Consider the following 25,374-nt stretch of genomic DNA (forward strand, 5'->3'; position numbering starts at 1 on the left):
AAACAACAGTTGTATAATAATTAAATAGTGTCAAAGCAAAAATTTTTGATTTCGAATCTTATCAAATGCCTGATATTATTTTAACCTTTTATATTAATTTCAATAAAAAAAAAAGTTTCGAATATTTTTGAAATGCTATATCCATTCATCATTTGAAACGCGAAATTTATGTTATTTTTTTTTTATACAAATAGCAAATTAACAAACGCAGCAACTTCATAATACCCCACCCTTCATTTTGCGCATTATCATTATCAAAATTAGTAATTCGATGCCAAATTCCAAAAAAAAAGATTATAGTAGCATGCATTTATTTCCCTCATCCGTTTGTTACGTAGCATTATTAGGCTTACATTTATTAACACAATAATAATAAAAGAGAGTACAGTAACTGGAAAGGTAAACTCACCTCCCGCGCGTGCTCGCCTGGAGGAATTCTACACTGTCATACTTGTACCACGTCATCAATAACAATTCAATTACATTTTTTCTTTTCAAACAAAAATATAATAAAAATATTTTTTTATAATTATAATAAAATATATATTTTTAAAAAAAATATTTAATTAATTTATTACATCACGTCACCAATATACCTGCTGCATTCTAAAATTTTTCGCTCGCCTGGTGGTATTTAATAAGTTTGCCGCATTTGGCAAAAACAATCATCATGGAGGTGAGAGCGGTAAGAGATAAAAAGGAAGGGGTGAGAATATCAGAGTTTCCGAAAATGGGCCAGTGAATTCAAAGTACAAATAGAGAGAGAGAGAGAGAGAGAGAGAGAGAGAGGGAGAGTGACGGAGAACGCGTGCGCAGCAAGTGGCAGCGGGGGGGTGTCTCTTCATATCGTCGTCTCTCTCTCTCTCTCTCTCTCTCTCTCTCTCTCTCTCTCTCTCTCTCTCTGCAAACTCTGTACTACTCAGAAACAGAGGAGAGAGAAACGTGGCAGAGCAGAGAGAGAGAGAGAGAGAGACATTATTGGGGTGGACCTGGTCCGCCATGTCAGCCAAAACACAACTTTTTTTTTTCTTGGCAACTTCAAATATCACCCCAGTGTTCCTGCACTTTTTATTTTAGATTCTATAATTTAAATTATATCAATTTAGTATTCCATAATTTTATTTTTCTCGTTTTGTCAGCGCTTCCGTTAGCATTTCGTTAAATTATATACAAAAAAAACTTTAGATATCCCACTTATGTTTATCGAAAATTCACTTTATTATCTTTTAGTTTTAACTTTGTTACTGCTGATTTAACGAAAAAATTAATAAAAGGGATAATAAAAAGAAATAAATAAAATCAAGCGTACTAAATCGATACACTTTAAACCACCAAAGTGAGAAAGTTCGAACCCACACCGTGGTATTTGAAGTTGTCCTTTTTTTTTTTTTTTTTCCCCAAGAGAAAATTATTTTGGGTTTTGCATGGTAGCATGATTAGCACCCTGCTAGGTAGTTGATCAGTTGGTAAGTTTAGGTTAATCTCTCATATGGCTCCCTATAAATATATCAAATAGTAAATATATTTTTATAAAGTTTAACTTCTTATATTTACTTCTGTAAAAGTTAAATGATATTTATATTTATCCCTTCAATTTATAATTACCATTATAATACTATTTATTTTTTAATAAAAAAATAAAATAAAATTTTTGCCATTATAAATACGTCTTTCCAAAAGCTCCCAACGTTTAGAATTGTGCAGAAGTTTTCTAAAAATTTCAAATATTCATCTTTTTTTTTTCTATGATCACAAATAATATAAAAAGAATAAAAAGGTCTATTTACCTCATTAACTAATCAGGATTTAGTATTTTATTTATTGTTAATTGTATTTTTCTAACGGATCCTAACAGTAGGGGTATATTTGAAAAGTAGTATACTTGAAAAGTTAAATTTTATATAAATATATTTACAGAGAACTGTATGTAATTAACCCAAAAAAATATACACAACTATACATTAAACATGTATAAGAATAACATTATAAAATAGAGAATATCATGCTGTACTTATGTTCCAGAGTCCTCAACTCTCGTCTTGATATCTTATTACATTAGTGGTTTGCCAAGTCAAGAGTCATTTTTTATTGTGTTTATACGAATAAAATAGTCAATAAATATTAATGAATTTGATAAATCGATCTGTTTCTTACCGTTTACATTACTAATAAATATAATTTACAATTCTTAAATAGCCAATATATATAATAGAATAAAATATATTTGTATTACGCATACCTAAATAAACATTCACTTTGTTTTTTATTTTTTTTTAAGTAAACCTACCTAAAAAATGAGAGCTAGTTAGGCTTCAAACTTAAAACCTTGAATACTAACCATCAAATCATTTGTTACAGACGCTAAGAATGGTCGGAGTCTCTAAAATTATTACCATCTCATAAATAAAAATGATCATTACTTATCAAATGGAAATGTCAATTATAGTCTGAAATGTCAATATATTAAATTTTATGAAACAATGGTATTCTTCAAAAACTTACACAAGCTAGTATAGAACGATATTTATATATATTTATATTTAATCGCAAACTTAATATAAATAAAAAAAATCAATTATATATCCTAGGAGCCTACATAATTGGAACTCTGTTTATTGAAATAATGGTTATCTTCTAAAAATTAAACTAACATGATATTTTGTGTAAATATTGTATGTGGCTGGAAAAGGTCGGTTCATGATGGACAAGGTCCACGCAAAATTTCGCAGTGGCAGAGGATACAGTAGATAGCACGTGGCAACCACGTCGGGCTGGTCGGTTGTGGTTGGCAAAGCGAGCAATGCTTCGTGGACCCAAAAACGTCCCCCGTACACTCAGTAATTAGACTCTCGATCCATTCTAAAGCCCAGTTAAGAGCACTTGTTGTGCCCAATGCCTGATTCATAGCAAGGCCCATTTACGGCCCAAGTATAGCCCATCTGTAGGCGCGAACCCTGTTTTCATGGAACCTGATCAACGGCTCAGATTCCTTGGGATCAAAGCCAACAGTAGGGAGTATGATATTTTTTTTCACATTACTCTATATTTTTCGTACGTATTTTAAATTTTAGTTGACAAAAGAGAGTGGTTTGAAGATGATTTTAGTATTTTATACTCAAGATGATCGGCGTAATACAGTACAGATCGAGCAACTATGAGTGAAGTTGTAGTAAAGAGATATGCTATCTGTACATATAAAAGGTAAGCATAACTCTTGTAAGCAACCCCCCCAAGAGCTTCTTTAATTTTCTCATATTAGTGTATTTTACATTTTTATTTTTTTAATACTAAAAATTTAAAAAGATTGTCTCCAACTCTTGAATGATTTAGGTGTTAAGATTTGTATCTCATTAATTTATAGATGTACAAGTTGCATTTTTGATAATATATAAAAGATGCAGCTACTAGTTAATTTGTGCAATAGTACTCAAAAAAGAGTACAAGTAATCTAATCAAGGATCATATATAGGGTGGACGTATATAAGTTTGCACCAATGGAAAACTACTAGTACTCAAAAGAATCTGCTTGAAAGTGACATGAGTTTCTCCACATGCAACACATGGAAAAAGGTGATGATTGGTGGTAGCTTGTAGTGTACATGAAGCTTGGGCATGCATTACTCCTAAAACAAGAGTAATTCACTACCTTGAAGCAATTTCCATTCAAAGATGCTTCTATATATGAGTTGCACCTTTCTACTTGTAGAATTTATTCTCTTCTATGAGCCATCAAGTTCCACACCACATAACTTGTAAAGAACAATCACCACCTCTACAAAGCCCACAAGTTTGGTTGTAAGAGTTCTCCACACTCAAAATTTATTCCCTTCTTTTTTCTATATAATGAATGCATTTTCATGCTCGAACAAGGAGAGTCTCCATTCCTATATATTTGAACTCCACAAGTATATGCTATCTCAAGGGGAGCCGAATGAAAAGGACTAATTAAACAGAAAGGTACTCATGGCTGGATCGACGATTTTAAAACCGATTGTTAGCAAGATCTATTGTTCTTCGTCAAAGGCGGTGTTGATGGTGAGAAAGAGGCCTCCTAATGTGAATGGAGGCGGTCTCGTGGTCACGGACAGTACTCAAAAGGTGGTATTTAGTGTCGATGGCTGCGGAATTCTCGGTGCTATGGGAGAGCTAATAGTAAGAGATGGCGATGGAACTGCAATACTTTTCATTCACAAAAGGGTAATCTATTGATCAATCGATAACTTTTCTCCTTCTCGTTCTTTTCGTCATCTATTTTTCTCATATAACTTTTTGTTTACTCTTTAAAGGGAGGTGTGGTTCAAGCACTAAGTATTTACAACCATTGGAGAGGCTATTTAATGGACTACGATGAACCAAGTAAGCTAGTGTTTAGCTTACTTGATCCAAAATCACCCCTCGCAATGAAGAACGCGGTTCGGATATTAGTAGAACCTAAAGGGCGTGTAAAAGGTTGGGACTTCGAGGTGGTCGGATCGTTCGTTGAGAGGGCTTGCACTATAAAAGATCGAAGAGGCAACGTCGTAGCACAGGTAAATAGATCTCACAAATCAACCAACAAAGAGCACAAAATTGTATTTGGAGACCACCCCGCATGAGAATGTGCCTATCGAATTTACAATTTTAATTTGTTGCTATTTTTTTTTTTTTTTTTCTGATTTTGATAGATGGGAGCGAAGGACATGATGACAAGGAAGGATATTTACTATGTCGTCATGCAACCGGGCTACGATCAAGCGTTTGTGATCGGAGTGGTAGCAATTCTTGATAACATACATGGTGAGGCAACAAGGTGTTAATGGAAATTTATAAGGTGTATTGAGTTGTTCACACTTAGTTGATTTAGTAGAGAACATATCCTCATAATCAGTGATCCATATGTTTTCTGTAGACTTTGTTAGCAAGAATTTTCTCCTATGGGTAGGTGAACAGATTTGTTTGTCAAATGTTTCTCTTTGAAATTTCGCGTGACAAATTGCTTTATTATACTAGCTAGGTAGTATATATTATAAATAGTTCTTTCCTGTTTGTATTGTTTGATGTAATTAAACTGAATCCTCGTGTATATTTGAAAGAAGTGTGTAATCATGAATTCCTTCGATGGAACAGTATCTTTGGGTTTATTAATTAATTGTTTTATTTAGTTGTTTAATTAATTACGTAGTTCTACAATTGATTGGGAAATAAGTTTCAACTTTCAAGTTAAACTGTGGATGGATGTTACGTACGTACGGTACAAGTTCTCGGGCACAATAGCAAGAAAATGTTTATACTAGGATGTGAATTAATTGTATACTAACATGCACTATCCTAGTAACTTAACTCTATTCTTTTTCTTTTCCCTTTTGAGCACACTCATGCTCAGCTTCAGCGCATTGTAACGTCTACGCAGTACATGCATGTTTCCTTAGCAGTTAAAGCGTTTACGTTGTTTAATTACTCGGATCGATCAATTACGTACACATTGTATCATAGCCCACAAGGAACTCTACCATGTACATCCCACTTTAAGATTCCCATACAAAGAATCATGGATGCAAGGATACGTACACCGTATAAGAGTAATACATCTCTAATCTACCTACACACAGTGATCACACTTGATGCATATATATGTAAATACATATATAAAGATATGTATGTACTCGTGAATAAAACACACGTAGTCACGTCCCATTCTCTCTGTGGCGGTGTTTGGGCGAGTTTTTATACACCCCATTCCCCAGCTCCCGGGGCGCCTTCAGCTTGTGCCGTTGTCTTTGTTGTTGCGACGCATTACTCTCTTTGTCCTCGGCTTTCGCCGCGGCAGCGTCGACGTCGCCGTTGGTGTTATCGGGGCCGACGGTGTAGATGAAGGGGCCAAGGGGGACGTCGTCGAGGTCGAGGAGCGGCTCGAGGGCGTCGACGACGGCGGACATGTGGGGGCGGGACTTGGGGTTCTGGCTGAGGCATTGGTAGGCGATGGCGGCGGCGCGCTGGGCTCCCCGGGCCGAGTACTGCCCGTCAAGGCCGGGGTCCAAGACGCGCGCCAGGCGGCGCGCGTCGTTGAGGCACGGCCGCGCCCACTCCACCAAATTCTGCTCTCGGGTCGGCCGGCTCTTGTCCACCGACCGCCGGCCCGTAAGCAGCTCCAGCAGCACTACTCCGAAGCTATACACGTCGCTTTTTGCCGTCAGATGACCTGACATGCCAAAAGTATATATAAAATTAGGAAGGGAGTAAAAAAAAAAATAAATTACAGATGTTAGTTTTGTATGTATTATTTTAGTATCCTGCATTACTAAATCATAATTCTTGTGCTCAATTTTAAAGTTTATATTGGAAAGAGAAAAAAAATAAAAAAATAAAAAAAAAAGAAAATTGGTAGTGTAGAGAAGGTGTTGAATGATTTGTACCGTACCAGTCAAGATGTACTCTGGCGCGGCGTAGCCCTGCGTGCCCATGACACGTGTTGAGACGTGGGTGTCGTCTCCCTCGGGGCCGTCCTTTGCGAGCCCAAAGTCCGAGAGCTTCGCCTTGTAGTCCTACAAATTTAATCAGAGTTCACGTTAGTGTGTTTTTCTTTTCCCTTTTTTTTTCTCACGAAGTAATTAGAACTCGTATTTTATTTAAAATAATATGAAAAGAGTTTTACCGCATTATATGAAACATAATAATGCGGCCCAGGTTGGGCCCACCTAATGGCATTGCCAGTTATGAAACGGCCCAGGCCTTCTCTTTCATGGGCCGTAGGGTGCACAACACCCTGATCTAATTATTACGATGTTCACTACGAGATTCGATCCACGCACATGTATGATATTTTAAAATATGTGCATAAAATAATTAAATTTATTATATTATATATACATTTTAAAAATTGACAATTACGATACGTTTTGTTAATACTTTATTTGGTATGGTTACATTTTTTGTGATCCACATATTTCTAAATTTTTAAATGTGAAGCAAATCAAACGGCCAATCTAGGGGCCAGCACGCGTGTACCCTACCTATCTCTTGCAAATGGTTAAGAGTTGAGCACTAAAGTTTCCTAACCACTACACCACAAGCAACAACAAGGAGATTAGGTCACCAATAAAATTTATCTGAGCAGCTTTTTTATGTGGGGACAATCTGATTCAATTCAATCATTTGTTACTATTTTAAAATTTATACATTATATGCGATAACAATTTCTTTCGGAACATCACAATAATAATAATAATAATAATAATAATAATAATAATGATTTAGCTCGTTTTAACTTTATTATTTTGTAGTTCAAAAAGTTGCGCTTAACTATTCTGTGATTGTATCCAAAAAAAATTGTTATCGAGTTAGGATAACAACGTGAAATTTTGTAATAACCACATAATAGTTAAGTATAATTTTTGAACGAGAGGATGGCAGAGTATTAAGTTTATCCTTATCGTAACAATAATAATAATTATAAAAATGATAACTAGATTGACCACTGGTGAAGATGCTTAATTTAATTGGTCAAGTTGGGATCCATCATTATCAACTTATCATTAGTCTAAGATTCTCAAAGTTTATAGAAGTTTCCAATTGAAAGAGGACCAGCCAACCATCATGGACTCTATTCGCCAACTTAGAACCTTTCATCACCAACTTGGACGGATTATTATTATTAATCAGATAAGAAATGTAACATCGGTTGTAGGTAAACATTTTTTTTTAAAAAAAAAGTAATAATAGTAATAAAAATAAATATATTATTGTAACATCATGCGTTTGCATGTTCAAAATGTGTGGTATTTATTAACTCCCTTGTCATCGATATATATTACTTTTCTTTAAGAACATGCCACTAGGAAAAGTAGTAAACTAGGAAAAGATGAAAGTGTTATAATTTTATTATTAAGTTTCTCCTAAATGAAATCCCTGTAGCTTTACATATCATTCTTCTTATTTTTTCATTTTTTAACAGAATTCAATCGGAGGGTTATGTTGCTCAGAAAAAAAAATACATACCCACTGCTCTAATTAGAGATGACATATGAAATGTACTTGTTGATAGAGGAGTATATATAGAAAAATAAAAAAGGAGAGGGGATTAGTAAGGGGGATTAATAATTTACCGAGTCTAATAAGATGTTGGAGGCTTTGAAGTCCCGGTAGATAACCGGCTTTTCGGATTCGTGGAGAAAGGCCAAGCCTTTGGCGGCTCCCACCGCAATTTTTAAGCGTGTTGACCATGGCAACGAAGCAAAGAACCCTGCAAAAAAAAAAAAAAAAAAAAAAAAAGAAGCAATGTATTAGGTCAAGGTCTAAAATATTGCATAATAAATGAACCTGATCGAGTTGTTGAAAATCAAGTATCATTTTTGTTTAAAATTTGAGAGTCTTTCTATATACTTTACTTTTTTAAAATTATTACAAAAAGAAAGGAAAAAAAGGGGTTTGTTGGACTACAATAATTTATTTAATAAATAAAGAAAAAGAAGATTTTAAATTTATGAGACTGGGCCGGTCCGTAGACCCTCGGCACAAATAAGGCCCAAGTTCGATCCGGCCCAACCGAGGCGATTAATTAATAGGGAAAACTTCAAATACGACTACTGTAGTTTCACACTTTTTCAATGAAATACCATGTGGTTTACAGTGTATCAATTTAGTGTCCTGTGGTTTCGTTTTTATCTTTTGATTATCGATTTCATTAATTTTTTTTGTTAAATCAGCGGCAAAGTTAAAACTAAAGGGTACTAAAGTGAATATTCAATAAATCTAAGTGAGATATCTGAAGTTTTTTGTATATAATTTAACGAAATATTAACGAAAAAGCTGACGAAAAGATAAAAATAAAACTACAGGACATTAACTTAACACACTTTAAACTATAAGATACTAAAGTAAGAAAGTGTGAAACCACAGGAATGTTATTTGAAGTTTACCCTTATTAATATCCATGTTTTTAGCATATTTGGAGTATATATAGCCTATAGGTGCTAATCCATGATCCCCTAATCCATGGTCCCTCCTTTTTTCTTTTTTTTTTTTAGTAATCTTTAAAGTGAAGTAGGTAAGGTGGCATATTATATGTTTTAGTCTTCATACACATGATGATGGTGATCTCACTAAAATTGCTATATACAAGTGTTTGACAACTTAACCCCTAATAAAAAGAAAAGAATGATATGAAGTGTAGTTCTAGTTGTTTGGCCAAAAGTATCTCTGCATGACATCCATGTGATTGTTCACAGCCCTAACTTTTTCTACTTTTGTTAGCTACTAATACACTAGTACATAATTTACAAAGTAGATGTATAAATTGTTTCTTTGCTATTCTGATATTGCGATTTAGTTTCTATACTTTTGTCAAAACATATTATTTCAGTAAACTACGTAACTTATTTTAATTAGTTTGACCAAAACAAGATAAAAAAAGCCATTGTAAGACAAAAAGCGATGATTAGTTAAGTGAAAAAGTACAAAAATCAATTTGTAGTATTAGGATAGTACATGTACTACTTATTGTACAATTTAGCCTAATTAATTAATTTATAGTTTTAAGACAAAGCTTAAGTTAAGATGACCCCTGCAAGAAAGGACTTTGAGTACAAGTTAACGGAAGAGGGAAATAGGTGGTGGGGAAAGGTTAAGAAAGACTTTGACAAAGTACTATGATGATTTAGATTGATAGGGTTATTAATTTTTTTAGTTTATTTGGAGCATAAAATAGAGCGCAAATCAACTAAGTCACTAAAGCAGTTGAAGTGGTTGGAAAAATATAGAAAAGCATTATAAATGAGAGAAAAATGTAATGGGAATTAATTAATGAAGGCCATGACTATCCAACTATATCTCATTAATTAATTAAGATGGGATGATTAGTCATTATTTGGGATAAGGAAATCAATTCTACATATCACGTGTAAAAACTTTTAGGGTGAATTATCAACTTAAGACCATCAATTAATGAGAGAAAAGACAACGAAAATGAAATAATATATCTCTCTTGCGATGTGTTGTTTTATCATCATTTTTGTTGAGTTTATCTCTTTATTGATATTAATATTTTTCCAAAATACAGAAAAAAATTATTTTGGCGAAATCTTTAAAAAACAAAAAGAAACTTATTTTTATCTTTTTTTTTAATTTAGAAACTCATTTTTATCATGTACAAAAATCATATATCAGAAAATTTGTTTGTTTCTTTTTTATTTAAAAAGAGAATATTCATATGTTGTTATATAAGTATTTTCGACAAAGTATGTTTTCGGTGCAAGTAAACCTACCAAGGAACAACGCTTTGGCATAATAATGATAATGAAAACGATATTTTCTTTCATTATTACAAAGTTTAGCTACTACACATACGGAATGATAAATAGGTGAAAACATACAAAATTTATCTACACTATGAACGAATTTGAGCTAGCTATCGAACTTTTTAAAATTTTAATTTTACTATCCAATTTTTCAATTTGTTCGATTTGAGTCAATCAACAATACTTCGTCTTCAAAAGTTAAGCTAATTACTTAATTTTTTTAATTAATAGTTGTGATAATTATATAAAGTATATATTAACTAAATCTGTAAAAATAAGCGCTGCATTCAAATTTTAAAGTCAAAAGTACTGTTGGCCAATCACTTAAATTAAACGATTTGAAAGGTTGGATAGTAAAACCAAAACTCGGAAAGATTGAGTATGCAATTCAAAATAATCCATATTTTAGATAAATTTTGTACATTTTTATTTAATAAAAAATGGAAAGTGGAATATTCGAAAGAAGAGTCATTTTAAGTACTGAAAGATAATAATAATGATATGAGCTTCTTATACAAGCTCCAAGGTGTAAGTTAACAAGTCATATCAACATCAAGATTAATATATATCTCACCAAATATTTAACAATAATAGCTTGTAGTCCCAAATATCTTAAGTTCAAAGTGATCACATAAATATACCATTTCTTTTTAATTTTGTCTTTTGAAAATTAATGATTTTTTTTTTCAAAAAGAAAAAAACAAAGTAAAATAATTAACTTACTTTTGAAAAGATGGTTCTCTAAGCTTCCCCGCGCCAGGAACTCATAGACCAAAAGCCGGTGCTCGTCTTCGTAGCAATATCCAATCAATTTCACGAGATGAGGGTGTCTCAATTGCCCAAGAAATATTACCTCGGCCTGTTCATGCAAAAATGATAATAATGATGATAAAAAATCATATATACTGAAAAAAAAAAATTATATTAGTTCGTCGCTGTGACTGTCTATCTGTCTGTTCGTCCGTGCGAATTTGATGCGACGTACCAGCCATTCCTTGTGGCCTTGCGCGCCGTCGAGGTCCAACAGCTTGACGGCAACCGACTGGGCCTTCAACCCGGGCTTCAACTTCTCATCGACGAAGCCCTTGTAGACGGGGCCGAACCCGCCCTCGCCGAGGAAGTTGCTCATGGAGAACCCCTGCGTGGCGGCCTTGAGCTCCGCGAGGGTGAACACGTAGAGGTTCGACCCAACGAGCGATATCGAGAGGTCCTCGGGCGACAGCAGGCCCGTCGAGTTGCTCACTTCGGAGAACGACAGCCGGCTCTGCAGCGACTTCTGCTTCGCGACGACCTGCCCCCTCCTGGACCGGACCTTCGGGCCGCGGTTGGCGACCCGCTTTCCGAAGCAGCCCGTCAGGAGGGACCGCCACGACTGCTTAGTCATAGTTGGTAGGGATGAGGGAGTCCCGGAGCTCGATCTCTTGGGTTTATAGTTTATGGGAACATGAATGTGGAGTTTGGTTTTTAAGGGAGAGGGGAGATAGTGGAAGGGATCAAAGAGGGGAGAGAGAGAGGTGATTATTCACAGCTCACCAACCACTGCTATATGTACCGAATTATATGGACGGGTTCTTCATGGGTCGTTTGGGGTGGGAAATGTCAAAGTTGACCCTTGACTTTTGTTATTATAGGGTGAGTTGGAGAGGAGGGAAAAAAAAAAAAGAATATTTAAAAATTAAAAATAAATAAGAGATTTGGAGATTTCAGAGTTTGTCTCTCTTTTTTTTTGTTTTTTTTTTTAAAGAGAGCAATGTACTATTATTTTTTTAGAGAAAAACATAGAACGCTATCCCATTTTGTTTATTTTTTTAGAAATAAATTTAGGTTTATTTGGTTCTTCGGAAAAGTCTAAAAAAATTTCAAAAAATTATTCCTTTTCCAATTTTTCTCTGCTTAGTTTCAAGAAAAAGAAGTATATTTGAAAATCTTTTTTTCATATTTCATGAAAAACTAGTATCTTCGTTTTTCCATTTTTTTTTTAAGAAAACGAAAACATGTACTAGTTCTCCAAAAAATATAAAAAAGGTTTTTATAAAAACTTTTTTTTCTTATAACCAAACAAATGAAAAACAAAAAATCCACACTTTTCTCAACAAACCAAATAGCCCATAGCTGAAAATATAAGATAATTAAGTTTCAAACTTGGAACCTCTCACACCCACTATTAATCTTTTATCACTTGCGCTAATACGGTTAGTGAGGATATGTCAGCTAAAATCTCTCATTTTCTCATCTATTTTTATTATAAGCCCTAATTGTATCCAACATGATTCATTATTAAGGAATTAGCATGATTAACATGCTCAAGCAAGTCCTTTCTAGTTACGTATGAGTGGAGTCATCAATAATATTATTCTCATTTGATTGTTTATTTGTTTGAAAGTTATTATAAAAACTTTAATTTTATTTTCTATTTAATAATTTAATATTATTATAGAGTTGTAGTTGTAGTTCAGTGGAAGTAATTTTAGACCTATTAGAATCGAAGTCACTTACGGGAAACAAACAAAATCTTAAAAAACCAAAGTCATAATTATATCAAACAAGTAATGATTTTTTTAAAAAAAGAAAGAAAATCTAAAGATTTTTTGCTTTTTCTATTTTGGACTCTAAAAAGAAGAGTTTCAATTCGAAAACTCTACAATGTGAAGCTGTTTTGCACTTTTCCCACATGATTACTACTGTGTACGAATACATTGTGTGTGAATACAAAGAAAAGTAAAAACCATTTGCTTCAGGGTTAAGAAAAAATTAGTTATTTCAGAAATAGTATTAAGTTTAGGGTTAAGGTGGGATTAAAGTATTTTTGTGTTTGGTTGGAGGTTAGAATTAAGTCAGGATAGTAAAAAATAATGTTTGGTTGGAATAGGTGGGATAAGAAGGATAGTGGATTGTTATGAATAGAAAAGAGTATTTGGTTAGGGTTTGGTGGGGTTAGGTGGGGTTAGCTAACCCGGGATAACCCATTTGAGGTGGGGTTAGCTGGGGTTAGCTAACCCCACCCATTTTTAGAAGTATTTGGGATTAAAATAGGGGTTAAGGGGTTATTCCACCCCTTAACCCCCAACCAAACGGAGGAATAGTTCAAGGATAAGAATACGAACCTAATTTACCTCAATTATAAATTGTCCAAACCAATTTTACATGTTTTATATTACAACGTAATATCAATGTGTATATTTCGTCATGAATCACGCCCACGTACTCCATTAGTCGCAGCTTCTTACTTAAGCAGGGATCTTTTGAAGCATACATATTAGAAAATGTTGTGTTCTTTAAATGCTAGGCCACAAAAACAGGTTTCTTTTTTTATTTTGTTTTAAGAAAGATTAATGTATTTGACTCCCTTATAAAAGCCTCTTCCTTTACCGAGAATTACTCTCTTATTAATTGGGCACACGTTATCGCTTATGTAATATATATATATATATATATATGGCATAAAAAAGTACATGGTGCGTAATCGTTTTATTAAATATTAACACTTATATAAAAACGTTCAAATGTAAATTTAGTAATTTTTTTCACATTTACAACAATAAATTAGTAAGAACGTGTCATGGTTGGATACTTTATAATATTACATGATCAACAAGGAATTCCTGTCTTAATTAAGAAAAATTACTTATATATCTTTTTTTTTTTTTAACCCCCTTTCTTCTAGCTTGCCCATGTAACATGTGCAAACAAAAAGAGACATAACAATAAGAGTGCACACCAAAGTAGCAAACGAATGCTCAAACATATTTGCATTTCATTCTCTTTGTGTGTCCAAACTATTCCGTGTGAGTGTAAATAGAGGGTCCTTTTTTAGGCTTTAGGTTTGATATATAGAATTTAGTAAAAAATGCTTTTGCGTTAGAGAAATTACAATTATTGTCAGGAAGACAAATCCTACTAATTTTTCACATTTTATGGATAATAAAGTGTGTTTTGAGTAAGAGTTATCTAACTAGAAATAAGGAGCGTGTTTTTGTGTTAAGGACTATTTGAGCAAGGTTTTTTTTTTGAGAGATAAGTAGCACGCTACCCGCTTCGTTTATTTCATTTAGAAATAAACTTAGCTGGAAATATAAATCAACTAGGATTCGAATTTGGGTCTCGGGTACCAACCACCAAGCCTTTTACCACTTGCTCTAGGGACGGTCGGTATTAGTGAGAATACAAGGTTATTAGTGAGAATAACACAGTATTATATCCTCATTTCGTACTATAAAATTGAAAGTTTTTGGTGCTAATTAAACTAGCTGGATGTTGGTGGAGTATCTGACTTGAGAGAAACAACAGTATCTTCTTTTTTTCTTTTTTTTTTAAGAGATAGGTAGTACGTTACCCTCTTCGTTTATTTTATTTAGAAATAAACTTAGCTGAAAATATGAATCAACTAGAATTCGAATTTGAGTCTCGGATACCAACCACCAAACCCTTTGCCACTTGCTCTAGAGATGGTCGGTAACAACAGTATCTTCTAGCAACGAAAAAAAACTGACTCCTTAGTATTCAGAGATGTCAAGCGCCTTTGAAGTCATGGGTTCAATACTATTTAGTGCAGAACTTGGGGTGTCTCAATATTGTCAGTGTATAGCCATGCCCGAATGGGAGTCTTTTTATTTTCTTTGTTTTTTTGTTTCTTTGTTTCTTTTTTTTCTCTGAGGCCAAGTTGTCTTATTTTTATATTGCTCAGTTCATAAATCGCAATGAATAAAGTGGATCACTCTCTTCCCCACTCAAAATAAAAAATAAAAAATTGAAGTTCCTTTTTTTAGAGTTGGATCGAATGTAATTTCCACTGCTTTTGTTGTAGCAAAACCTTTAGACTTGTTTATGTTTTAATCAAATGATAAACAAAACTATGGTTACTAAAAATATAAATAGAAGGGGATGCAAGCAGACACTTTATATGTACTTCGATTCCATCAATGATCAAAGATACATATATATATATATAGAGCTAGGCTACTATACTATCGGTAGCACGGAGCACTCCGTGCTACCAAGTTGTTTTCGATGATGTGGCTTCCAAATCGACGATCGGCTCCGTTAGAGTTGATCTACACTATTGAAAGTATTTAGAAACTAAATTTCATAATTTTTCGATATCATTTACCTATCAAACAAGTAGTCTAAAATTGAACGGCTGAAAATAAAAATCTCATAAAAAATGATGATAAAAGATTTAAATTCAAGATCAGATATACTGATCTTATTCTAAATAGTGAAAAGAATTTTCTATAAAATTTTCATCGCATTTGGATTGTTTTACACCGTTAAACTCACAAACACACCACATCGGCCATTAAAATTGTCAATTTTGAGATCTTTTGATCACTAGTCAAATGATGTCGAAAAAATTTGAAATTTAGTTTTCAAATACTTTCAATAGTGTAGATCAAGTCTAACGGAGCCGATCGTCGATTTGGAAGCCGCATCATCGAAAACAACTTGGTAGCACAGAGCGCTCCGTGCTACCGATAGCATAGTAGCCGGACTATATATATATAGTCCGGCTACTATACTCTTATAAGTACGATCGACTTCGTACTCATAAGTTGTTTTCGATGATAGAGCTTTCGAATCGACGATCCATACCGTTAAATATTATCTAGAGCATTTAAAACTTCTAGAAATTAAATTTTATAATTTTTTGATATCATTTACCCTAAGATCAAAAGCTCACAAAATTGACAATTTTTAACGGCCGGTATGAAATATTTGCTAGTTTAACGGTGTAAAAGAATCAGAATAGGTTGAATTTTTGATAGAAAATTCTATTCACTACCTAAATAAAGATCAATAACTCCGATCTTAAATTGAAAGATCCGATCATCCATTTTTAGGATGTCGTTCGATTTTGACCGTTCATTTTATACCCGCTTAATTAACTTTACAATGATTTCGAAAAATTAGGAAATTTATTTTTCAGAAGTTTCAAATACTCTAGATCATGTTTAACGGTGTGGATCGTCGATTCGAAAACCCTAACATCGAAAACAACTTATGAGTACGAAAGGCTCTATACTCATAATAATATAGTAGCCCTACTATATATATATATATATATATATATATATATATATATATATATATAGTTCGGCTGGGATACTATCGATAGCACCAAGGATTTGGTGCTATCGAGTTTTCCACCGTTAAATTTAACCCTTTGATTATTTTTACCCGTTAGATTATACTTTTCAACCAACTACTTACTCAACCCTAGGGGGCCCACATCATCCTAACCACATCATCCTAACCACACCCTAGAGCCTTTCGTACTCATAAGTTGTTTTCGATGTTAGGGTTTTCGAATCAACGATTCACACCGTTAAACATGATCTAGAGTATTTAAAAACTTCTAGAAAATAAATTTCGTAATTTTTCGAAATCATTATAAAGTCCATCAAGCGGGTATAAAGTGAACGGTCAAAATTGAACGACATCCTAAAAATGAATGATCGGATCCTTCAATCTAAGATCGGAGTTATTGATCTTTATTTAGGTAGTGAATAGAATTTTCTATCAAAAAATCAACCTATTCTGATTCTTTTACACCGCTAAACTAGCAAATATTTCATACCGGTCGTTAAAAATTGTCAATTTTGTGAGCTTTTGATCTTAGGGTAAATGATATCGAAAAATTATAAAATTTAATTTCTAGAAGTTTTAAATGCTCTAGATAATGTTTAACGGTATGGATCGTCGATTCGGAAGCTCTATCATCGAAAACAACTTATGAGTACGAAGTCGATCGTACTCATAAGAGTATAGTAGCCGGACTCTAGAGAGAGAGAGAGAGAGAGTTTGACTATTATATTTAATTTTATGAGTATGATCGTCTTCGTACTCACATGTCGTTTTTTATTATAAAATTTTCGAATCGACAATCAATACCGTTAAACTTAATTAAACGTATTTGAAATTTTTAAAAATTAAATTTCATAATTAAAAATAACTTACAAATACAATAAACTCTATACTCATAAGAGTATATATAATAGCCCTACTCTATATTCAATTATATATATATATATATATATATATATATATATATATCCAACTAATGAACAAGAAGCAAAATAAAGTTGTAACACTAATAATATATAATATTTTATCAAAGTTGGTTGGAGAAAAAGTACAGAAACAAATCCAACTGATCAAGTGAAGTTGCAGCCGGCTCCATCATCGCCAGTTTGGAGAACCAGACAGGCCACCACTAAATAGAACCTTCTTTCCGGTCTGGTGCTGACGTGGCACAATAAAGACACACCCATCCAGAGTGTGAAATTAGAGGAATTTTACATTGTTGCACCACGTCATCAATAACAAGTCAATCATATTTCTTCTTTTCAAATAAAAATATAATAAAAATATTTTTTTATAATCATGATGGGATATATACTCTTAAAAAGAGACATTTGATTGGTTTGTTACGCCACGTCACCAATATACCCGTTATATTTTAGAATTTTTCGTGAAATTGAGGGAGGGGAAATTGGACACCTCACCACTTTCTTTTCCTAATATACAAAAATATGGGGATTAGGTGCTCCAAATTAAGGAAAGGAAACCTTGACATATTATTTGGCCCAATGGTGTGTTTTAGCCCCTAATGTCTATGGTCTCTCATGAATTCTTTGAGTTTTTTTCTCATCCTTTTTTTTTTTTTAATAGTTGCTTGAGGTGTTTGGACAAAAATAAAAAATTGGGGCTTCTAGAACTTGTCCTTGTGCTCGTGCTCGTAAAATACATTATTTATGATTGCAAAAGAGGGAGCATATATTGTTTCCGAGAAACTTCATAAAACTTTCTTAAAATATAGTGTATTTGTAGTTTATTATCCTATAGTTTGAATTATAGTAATTTGTCTTATATGTGTTTCATAATAGATTTTCCTAAAAAAGGATGCACATGCAATATTGTACCGTATTTTGAAATTATATGATGATAAAGTGTAAGAAATATTTTGTTATATTTCTTGATGTATATTGATTTGTTTAGTACAGTTACTATATTTTTATAAGTATAATTTTTTTTATGGTCATAAATTTTCGACCGTTAAATGTATCTCTTTGATTATTTCTACATGTTAGATCATACTATTCAACCAACCATCTACTTAACTTCAGGGGATTACTATCATTCTAATCATGGACCATTATCATCCTAACCGCACATCCTTTAATTCAATAGCCGAAAACTTATAAATATAAAAGAGTGTACATATGCTCATAAGAATATAGTATCCCTAGTCTTGAATTTTTATATAAAATCAAAATAAGAACTATCGAAGAGACAAAGTGCTACACTTTGAACTACAAAATTGCAAAGTACAAATAACCAATACTTAAACAAAAGAGATCTTGACTTTATGTTTTATACTTTACGACACTTTTAAGGAGGATTCTCTTTTATAATTTTTTTCCTCCATTCTTCTATCTTAAAACAAGGATGGGTTCATGAAAGGGAAGTTAAATTTGATTCCATATGGTTTGTCTCTCTCTCTCTCTATATATATAAATATTATATTATTTTACATATTCTTTTGTATTTTTGGTGGTCCACATGTGTCAATGGACTCTTCTTTTGTACTCTTCTTCCTCTTTATGAGCTTTTCTTCATTTGTGAGATTTTTTTTTTTTTATGACAAGTCAAGGTAGTTGCCTTCTTTCTGAAATGAATGCATGCACTATCTTATAAAAAATAATTTAAAAAAAGATTGGATTTTTTTTATTTAATTAGTTTTTTTTAAGTCGTCAACTTATGTATGGGTGGGAAGAGGAAGAATTCCCACTACTTTTTTTTGGGGATGGAATTTTTGTAGAACTTTTTTACAAAATAATCATCTAAAATTTTATAATTTGTGAAATAACCTTATTAAATTTGTATTTAGCAAATTAACTTTCGAAACGCGGTGAATCATTCATCGCATTCTGAAAGTCTTTTTTAAAGTCGGTGAAACATTCACTGTCTTCTTCATAATTTTTTGGGAAAGAGAAAAAGATGAGGTTGTTAAAATTGTACGTAGATTATATGGGGAATAAAAAAAGTGAGGTTGTTAAGATTGTGTGTGAAATATTAGAATTTTTGTTTGATTGTTAGAATTATATGGATAGATTATTAAAATTTTTTTGATTGTTAGGATTATATGGATATATTATTAGGATTTTCAATTTGTTAAGATTATATGTGATATTTGATTATTACGATTGTATGGATAGATTATTAGGATCTTTTTTGATTGTTAGGATTGTATGGATAGATTATTAGAATTTTCAGGTTATTAAGATTATATATAATTTGTTAAAATATTTATGTGGTTGTTAAGGTTATAAAAAAATAATAATAAACAAGTGAAAGGCGGTAAATGATTCACCGCTTTTCTAAGAAATTAAGAAACCGGTGAAGGCGGTGAACCATTCACCGTTTTTAAAAGATTAGTTTTTTAAATATAATTTTGGCAAAATTATTTCACAAATAATAAAATTTTAAAAGGTTATTTTATAAAAAAAGTCCTTTTTTGTACCATACTTTATCTTGCCCAACTCATAATATGATTATATATATATATTTGTGTGTAATTCCATTTTTTATTTTAAGTTTGTGCCTACTAAACAATATATCTGTTTTGCCTGCGATTTTTTTTTTTTTCCTACTATTGAAGTAGCAGTAAGATCATTGCTAATTAGCAAAGAGAGAGAGAGTGAGAGATTTTTTCTGTAGAAAAAGCAATAATACTACAAAATTTGGCCTAATTTTTGCATTTTTATTATAAGTTTATCCATATATCTTTGAGCAGTTCTGTGTGAACAACACTTCCATTTTGCAAAAGATCTATTCCATCACAATTAAGACTCTTAAAATAGTCTTAAAATACAATTACTCAATTCATTTGGATCAAAGTGGGAAATAAACTTAGGCTCAAACTATTCTAATTTAAGATTTCTGGGTGATCAGCTGGTCAATTTGACTTAATTTGGTGGCGTCTAAACTGGAATCAAACTTTGGTAGCAAACTCGTGAACTAAAGCAGAGTAATAATTAACCTTACATGGGGTTTGACCTAATAATAAGATTATATTAGGTGAGGAAATAATCATTAAAGTTCTCCAAATGGATTAACTTTGGATTAATTTGTCGAGCAACACCCAGTTGTACCAGCTATCATACTTTTGCTCAAATCAAATCTACGTTTCTTAGAACAAGAGTTTGGCTCAGATAAAAGATGCGCTAATAAAACTTACCGTAAATATTTCATCCGAAACATACATCTCACTTTAATTACCACTTATAATTAACAGTGTTGTAAATTTGGTTGGTAAGTGAGTTATCTTGATTATTTTCTTTGATTTTGTAAGTAAAAAGAACTAGGTTTTGGTGTGGTTCGTATATATGGAACTTGAAATGGGATGGTGGGGAACAAGTATATACGGGCGGTTCACTGATGATGTGGTGGTCCAGGCTCATGCAATAACTGAACCAGGGCCAAGGAAGAGTGGTGGGTGCCAACATCTTTTTATTTTAAATTTAAGATCAAAAGGCAGTTGCGACCAACCCAATTAAACAGTTGCACAAAATCACAACTGTTTAAATTTCATTAAAGCATTTGAGCATCATTTAGATGGGAACTCTAGATCATAACAATATAATGACATGCATGATGTATAAACATCACCTATCATCAATAACCACTTCATTGTTTAAGCCACTAAGTTATAGGATATGTTGAAAGTGCCCTAGGATTCCAAGAGAACATAAGACACTCTACCTCTTTGTATATTTGGAACTTAAAAAAAAAAAAGGGATTAATGCAAATAGGCCCCATAATCAAACCCACCCCTAAACAACCTAGCTACTACTAGAAGCCGGAAAGGCCCTATCAAACTCCGTAACTATGCACATGTAAAGGTTCGATCCTTTGCCTTTGAGATACTCCCAAAGTAATAAGAATTACTGGACTAAGCTACGGCTCTTTTTGGATTGTATTTATTACTTTGAAAAGCAAGTGCAATATCAGGTACCTTCAAAAATGATTGATGCATGTGCTAGTAATCACGAGCATATATGTAACACGCATTGGTTAGTTTAAATGTGTGTCTTAATCAATATCAGTACATCAGCGACACTTTAAATCTATATTTATAAGAACTATGTAGATTTTATTCTTCAAAAAAATACTTGTAGTCAAAATATTGGTTAGCAGGGTACTGGTTTTCAAAACTTGTTGGCCTGCCATATCTTTCCAAAGCCAAAAATATATTATTTTGATACCAACTTTAATATTTATGTGTATGTTTTTCCTTCTGGTTGTGTTAAACCTTGCTTAATTACCAGGTTTGACTCATCATACCCTCTTCTACTTATTTATAATTAAAAAAAAAACCCTGCATTAAGTGAAACATGCAGTGTAAAGTAGAAGTGTTTCTACATATATAAACAATATATATTTTATGAGATCATATTTTAGCTGTTATTTCAAACTTGCATGCATGACTCTAAATTAGTTATCTTTTATGTTGATAATATTTTGTTACAAAGGCATTGCCTGATAAAAATGGTTCAAAATGTTCTCAAGGTATATATGAAAGTAAATATGAGCTCCTAATTAGTTAAGGACTTTAATTATGATATTTTACAAATTTGCATTAGATGTTTCTTATCGCAAAAACTTTTTTTAAAGTCCTATATCTAGAATAATTTGTAAATTGTGCTAATTAAACACTTAACATGGAAATCTAATTTCATTAAATATTTAATTTTGGTTGATTTTTCTTAACTTTCTCATTTCATGAGTTCTTAGAGGCTAGCCTATGATCATACCCCTATTTAAACTAGTTATGTGCATTTTTACAAGAGCATATAAAGTTGCGTAGAGCTACTTGAAGAAGTGCTTCTCGTTTTTCATAATGGAATTTTTTTTTCAATAAAAAATATAGAAATAATGCTTTACACATCCAACAACATATATGTATTCTACGAACGAATCAAAAAGCAACATATATGTATATTATTTTTTAAAAGCTGGAAAGCTTTACCCATAAGTAAAGAAACTGCTTTAAAGTCAACTCAGGAAGGAATAAACGAAGCAACCTGCTGGAGATTCTCGAAAAGTTGGGAGAAAACAAGGCCATAAAATTTTCGTCAAAAATAATAATGATAATTCTCACGTACTAAAGTAAAGGCAAGAGAAACAGAAGAAAATCACAACTGTTGGATTATTGAAGCTTATTATAAATTTAGAAACTCCAATTGTTAAAAATATATAATTAATTTATTTAAAGCGTACAAATACACACCATCCACGAATTTTAATTGTTACTCAGCTTAGGCCTCCGATCATATATAGGGCAGAATACTTGTCCTTTTAAGCCAACAACCCCTCCAGTATGAAAAAATCGAATTCATGACTTCTGGCTCTAATACTAATTGTCAGATTGTTGATGCTAACCATTAATCCCAAAAATTCAAGCTGTTAGAAATATACAATTAATTCACGTAAATCGTACCGATACAACGTCCACAGATTACGATTATGACTCATATTAACTAGTCTCAAGCCATTTCGAATATGATTTGGTCCAATCTAGCCTCACACCATTTCAAACGTAACTCGGTCCAATCCGATCTTCCGTCGTAGGATATGATACTAACCTCTTTAAATCAATAACAATAAAATATAATTTAATTTTAAATATTTTTTTAATTATGAAATTTATTTTACGAATATAATAACCATGCAATGGAGTCAAGATCGACGTTAGCAAGGGAGTGGTTTTCAACAGCTGCAGTTGGCCTGCCGTAACCTTCTACGAAGGCTACTCATTTCGCAGTTCATACCAACTTCCATATTTGCATGAATCCTTTTTTGGATGATTTTTTTTTTAAAAAAAAAAAAAACTCCACATTCAACATTCCAAATTTTTTAAAACGCTTGAATTTAAGCTTCTTATTTACCGCGATGTGTGCGCACAACATATATGCGCAATGCTCATGCACGGTGCATCTATTGACCCTAAACCCTATCGCACATTTTAATCATACCACCTATTGGTAATTAGCTGCAGTCTTTTTTTCTGTTTAGCGAGGCGCGATCAATAGAATTTTCTTCTAAAATGAGGAGCTATGTGATGTCTCGAATGACGCACGAAAAAGTTTGAGGACCAACTTGAAATTATTATGCAGCAATAAATATTTGCTGGAAAAAATAACAGGGTTAATTAGATATATAACATGTTTGGGTTCGTAACTCCCTAGCCTTCCCTATTTCATTACTCCCCTAGCTAGATTGGAATTTACTTTGCTTTAATGAAATAAGCTAGTATGAATTAATTGAAGAGTCACTTTCAAGTAGAGGAGACTATATATATAAATTCTTATAGGTGTGAAATATGACTAATTCAGATTCTTATGATTCCATGTGTTTTGAATTTCAGTTTCTTTGCATTAAAAGCTTAGCTTAAACTATATGCCTTGTTCATGGAATATGATCTTGGTCATAGTTGTTGTAGAGGTGTTATAGCATTATTAACCTGCCCACTATATATATATATTCTCCTATATCCTAGAAGTAATTAATAAAGAAGATGATATATAATTGGAGTTCTTTGTATTAATTCTGATTTTTAATCACTTATTCCAATCTACTGAACTTGTTCTTGATTGGTCGAGATTTGTGTGTGTGTGTGTGTGTGTGTGTGTGTGTGTGTGTTACTTTATTTCTAGTTCTCCTAGATCCTACTAGAAGGTGGATGTAACCTATAACTACTAAAGAAGATGATAATTGAAGCTCTTCGTTTTAATTTCTAATTTTTTTTATCACTTTTTCGATCTATTGAACTTGTTCTTGATTGGCCTAGCTTTTGCTTCATCTATCAATTACAATAAAGTATTTACAAAACGCAAAAAATCCATAACTTCTCAAATAAAATTTCAAGTTTTAAAAGTAAAATTTTTTATTTAGAATTTTTTTTTTTCATCCGCTTCAAATTAAGGAGAATCTCGTCTTGCGGTCTAAGAGCACTATAAAAAGTCAATTTATCAAATAATGTTAAACTCTAAACCCAAAAATCCGATCCTAAATGTTGTATTATAAGTCATCGGTACATGTTTGACGCACCCAATGGAATAGCTTCTTCACTCGAGAGGACTAGATAAGGTAGAGAGCCTACATGGGAATTTTTGGCTTCACCAAAAATGTAGAACAAGATTTTGGGTAGGAGAAGCTGAAGCTCCAGCAATGAGCTTTTTTTTTTTTTTTTTTACTTGAAAAAGCTAAATAAATATGCATGTCTATCGTGCCGTACCGTATTGACAAGACATCAGCATAATAAAATTTCTATGCTGACGAGACGACTCTACGTCCTCTTAACTAGCAAGTAATTATTTTAATAAAATGTAAAAAAATTAGTAAATATACATAATAAGTAATTAAAATATATTAATCCTTAATAAATAAAAATTTTACATCATAGTATGCATCTACATAAGTATTTTGGTGATCAGCACATAATAGCACGACGCAATACGGCATGTAAAGTGCCGTCCCCTGCCACCAAATTCTCAACACGATCTCATGTCACGGTATTTAAATTCTGAAGCATCTCATCTCCATAGAAGCTTGGGCCAAGTCAAGCAAGCACTCCCTCCTTTTGCACTTTTACTACTATAATCATAAATTTTTCTCAAAAAAAAAAAACTATTATAATCATAAAAATTAGTGCACTAATATAAACCCCCACAAATTTTCTTTCTAATACCAGAATTAATTCAACAAATAAGATCCACTGAACAATATTTCAATGAATAAGATTCACTTAAAAATTGGTCTCCTTAGAACTCTTTCAATTGTTTTGATCTCAGTGGATGATTAAAGTGTCCTTAGCATGCTTTCCATTTCAAGAATGAGATCTAGTAAACAATTCAGAAACTTTTTTCAACATGTACTTGGAATAAAAGTTTTATGTAGCTTTTCAAAATATGGTTTAATTATTCTATTAACCAGATGTTAAATTCGTGTCGAATTTCCTCGAGACCTCTCTTTGTCACCATCTAAAATTTCTTCAACAAGCCTTTTCATGTCGAATTTCCTACACACCTTTCTTGTTGTCTCC

General features: G+C 32.5%; 2 protein-coding genes across 2 annotated transcripts; one reads left to right on the forward strand and one right to left on the reverse strand.

Moving 5' to 3' along the window:
* Positions 3,802–4,943, forward strand: LOC109721825 (protein LURP-one-related 6-like). The gene is made up of 3 exons (XM_020249621.1): positions 3,802–4,197; positions 4,287–4,529; positions 4,665–4,943. Exons 1-3 carry the CDS (start codon positions 3,964–3,966, stop codon positions 4,794–4,796), a joined length of 609 nt encoding a protein of 202 aa, XP_020105210.1. The 5' UTR covers positions 3,802–3,963; the 3' UTR covers positions 4,797–4,943.
* On the reverse strand, positions 5,400–11,818 carry LOC109721824 (serine/threonine-protein kinase RIPK-like). The gene is made up of 5 exons (XM_020249620.1): positions 11,257–11,818; positions 10,995–11,130; positions 8,082–8,218; positions 6,398–6,521; positions 5,400–6,178 (listed from the first exon to the last, which is right to left on the reverse strand). The coding sequence occupies exons 1-5, from the start codon at positions 11,653–11,655 to the stop codon at positions 5,664–5,666; spliced, it is 1,311 nt and encodes a 436-aa protein (XP_020105209.1). The 5' UTR covers positions 11,656–11,818; the 3' UTR covers positions 5,400–5,663.

The sequence above is a fragment of the Ananas comosus genome, linkage group 15, assembly GCF_001540865.1.
Source record: "Ananas comosus cultivar F153 linkage group 15, ASM154086v1, whole genome shotgun sequence".
Classification (NCBI taxonomy): domain Eukaryota; kingdom Viridiplantae; phylum Streptophyta; class Magnoliopsida; order Poales; family Bromeliaceae; genus Ananas; species Ananas comosus.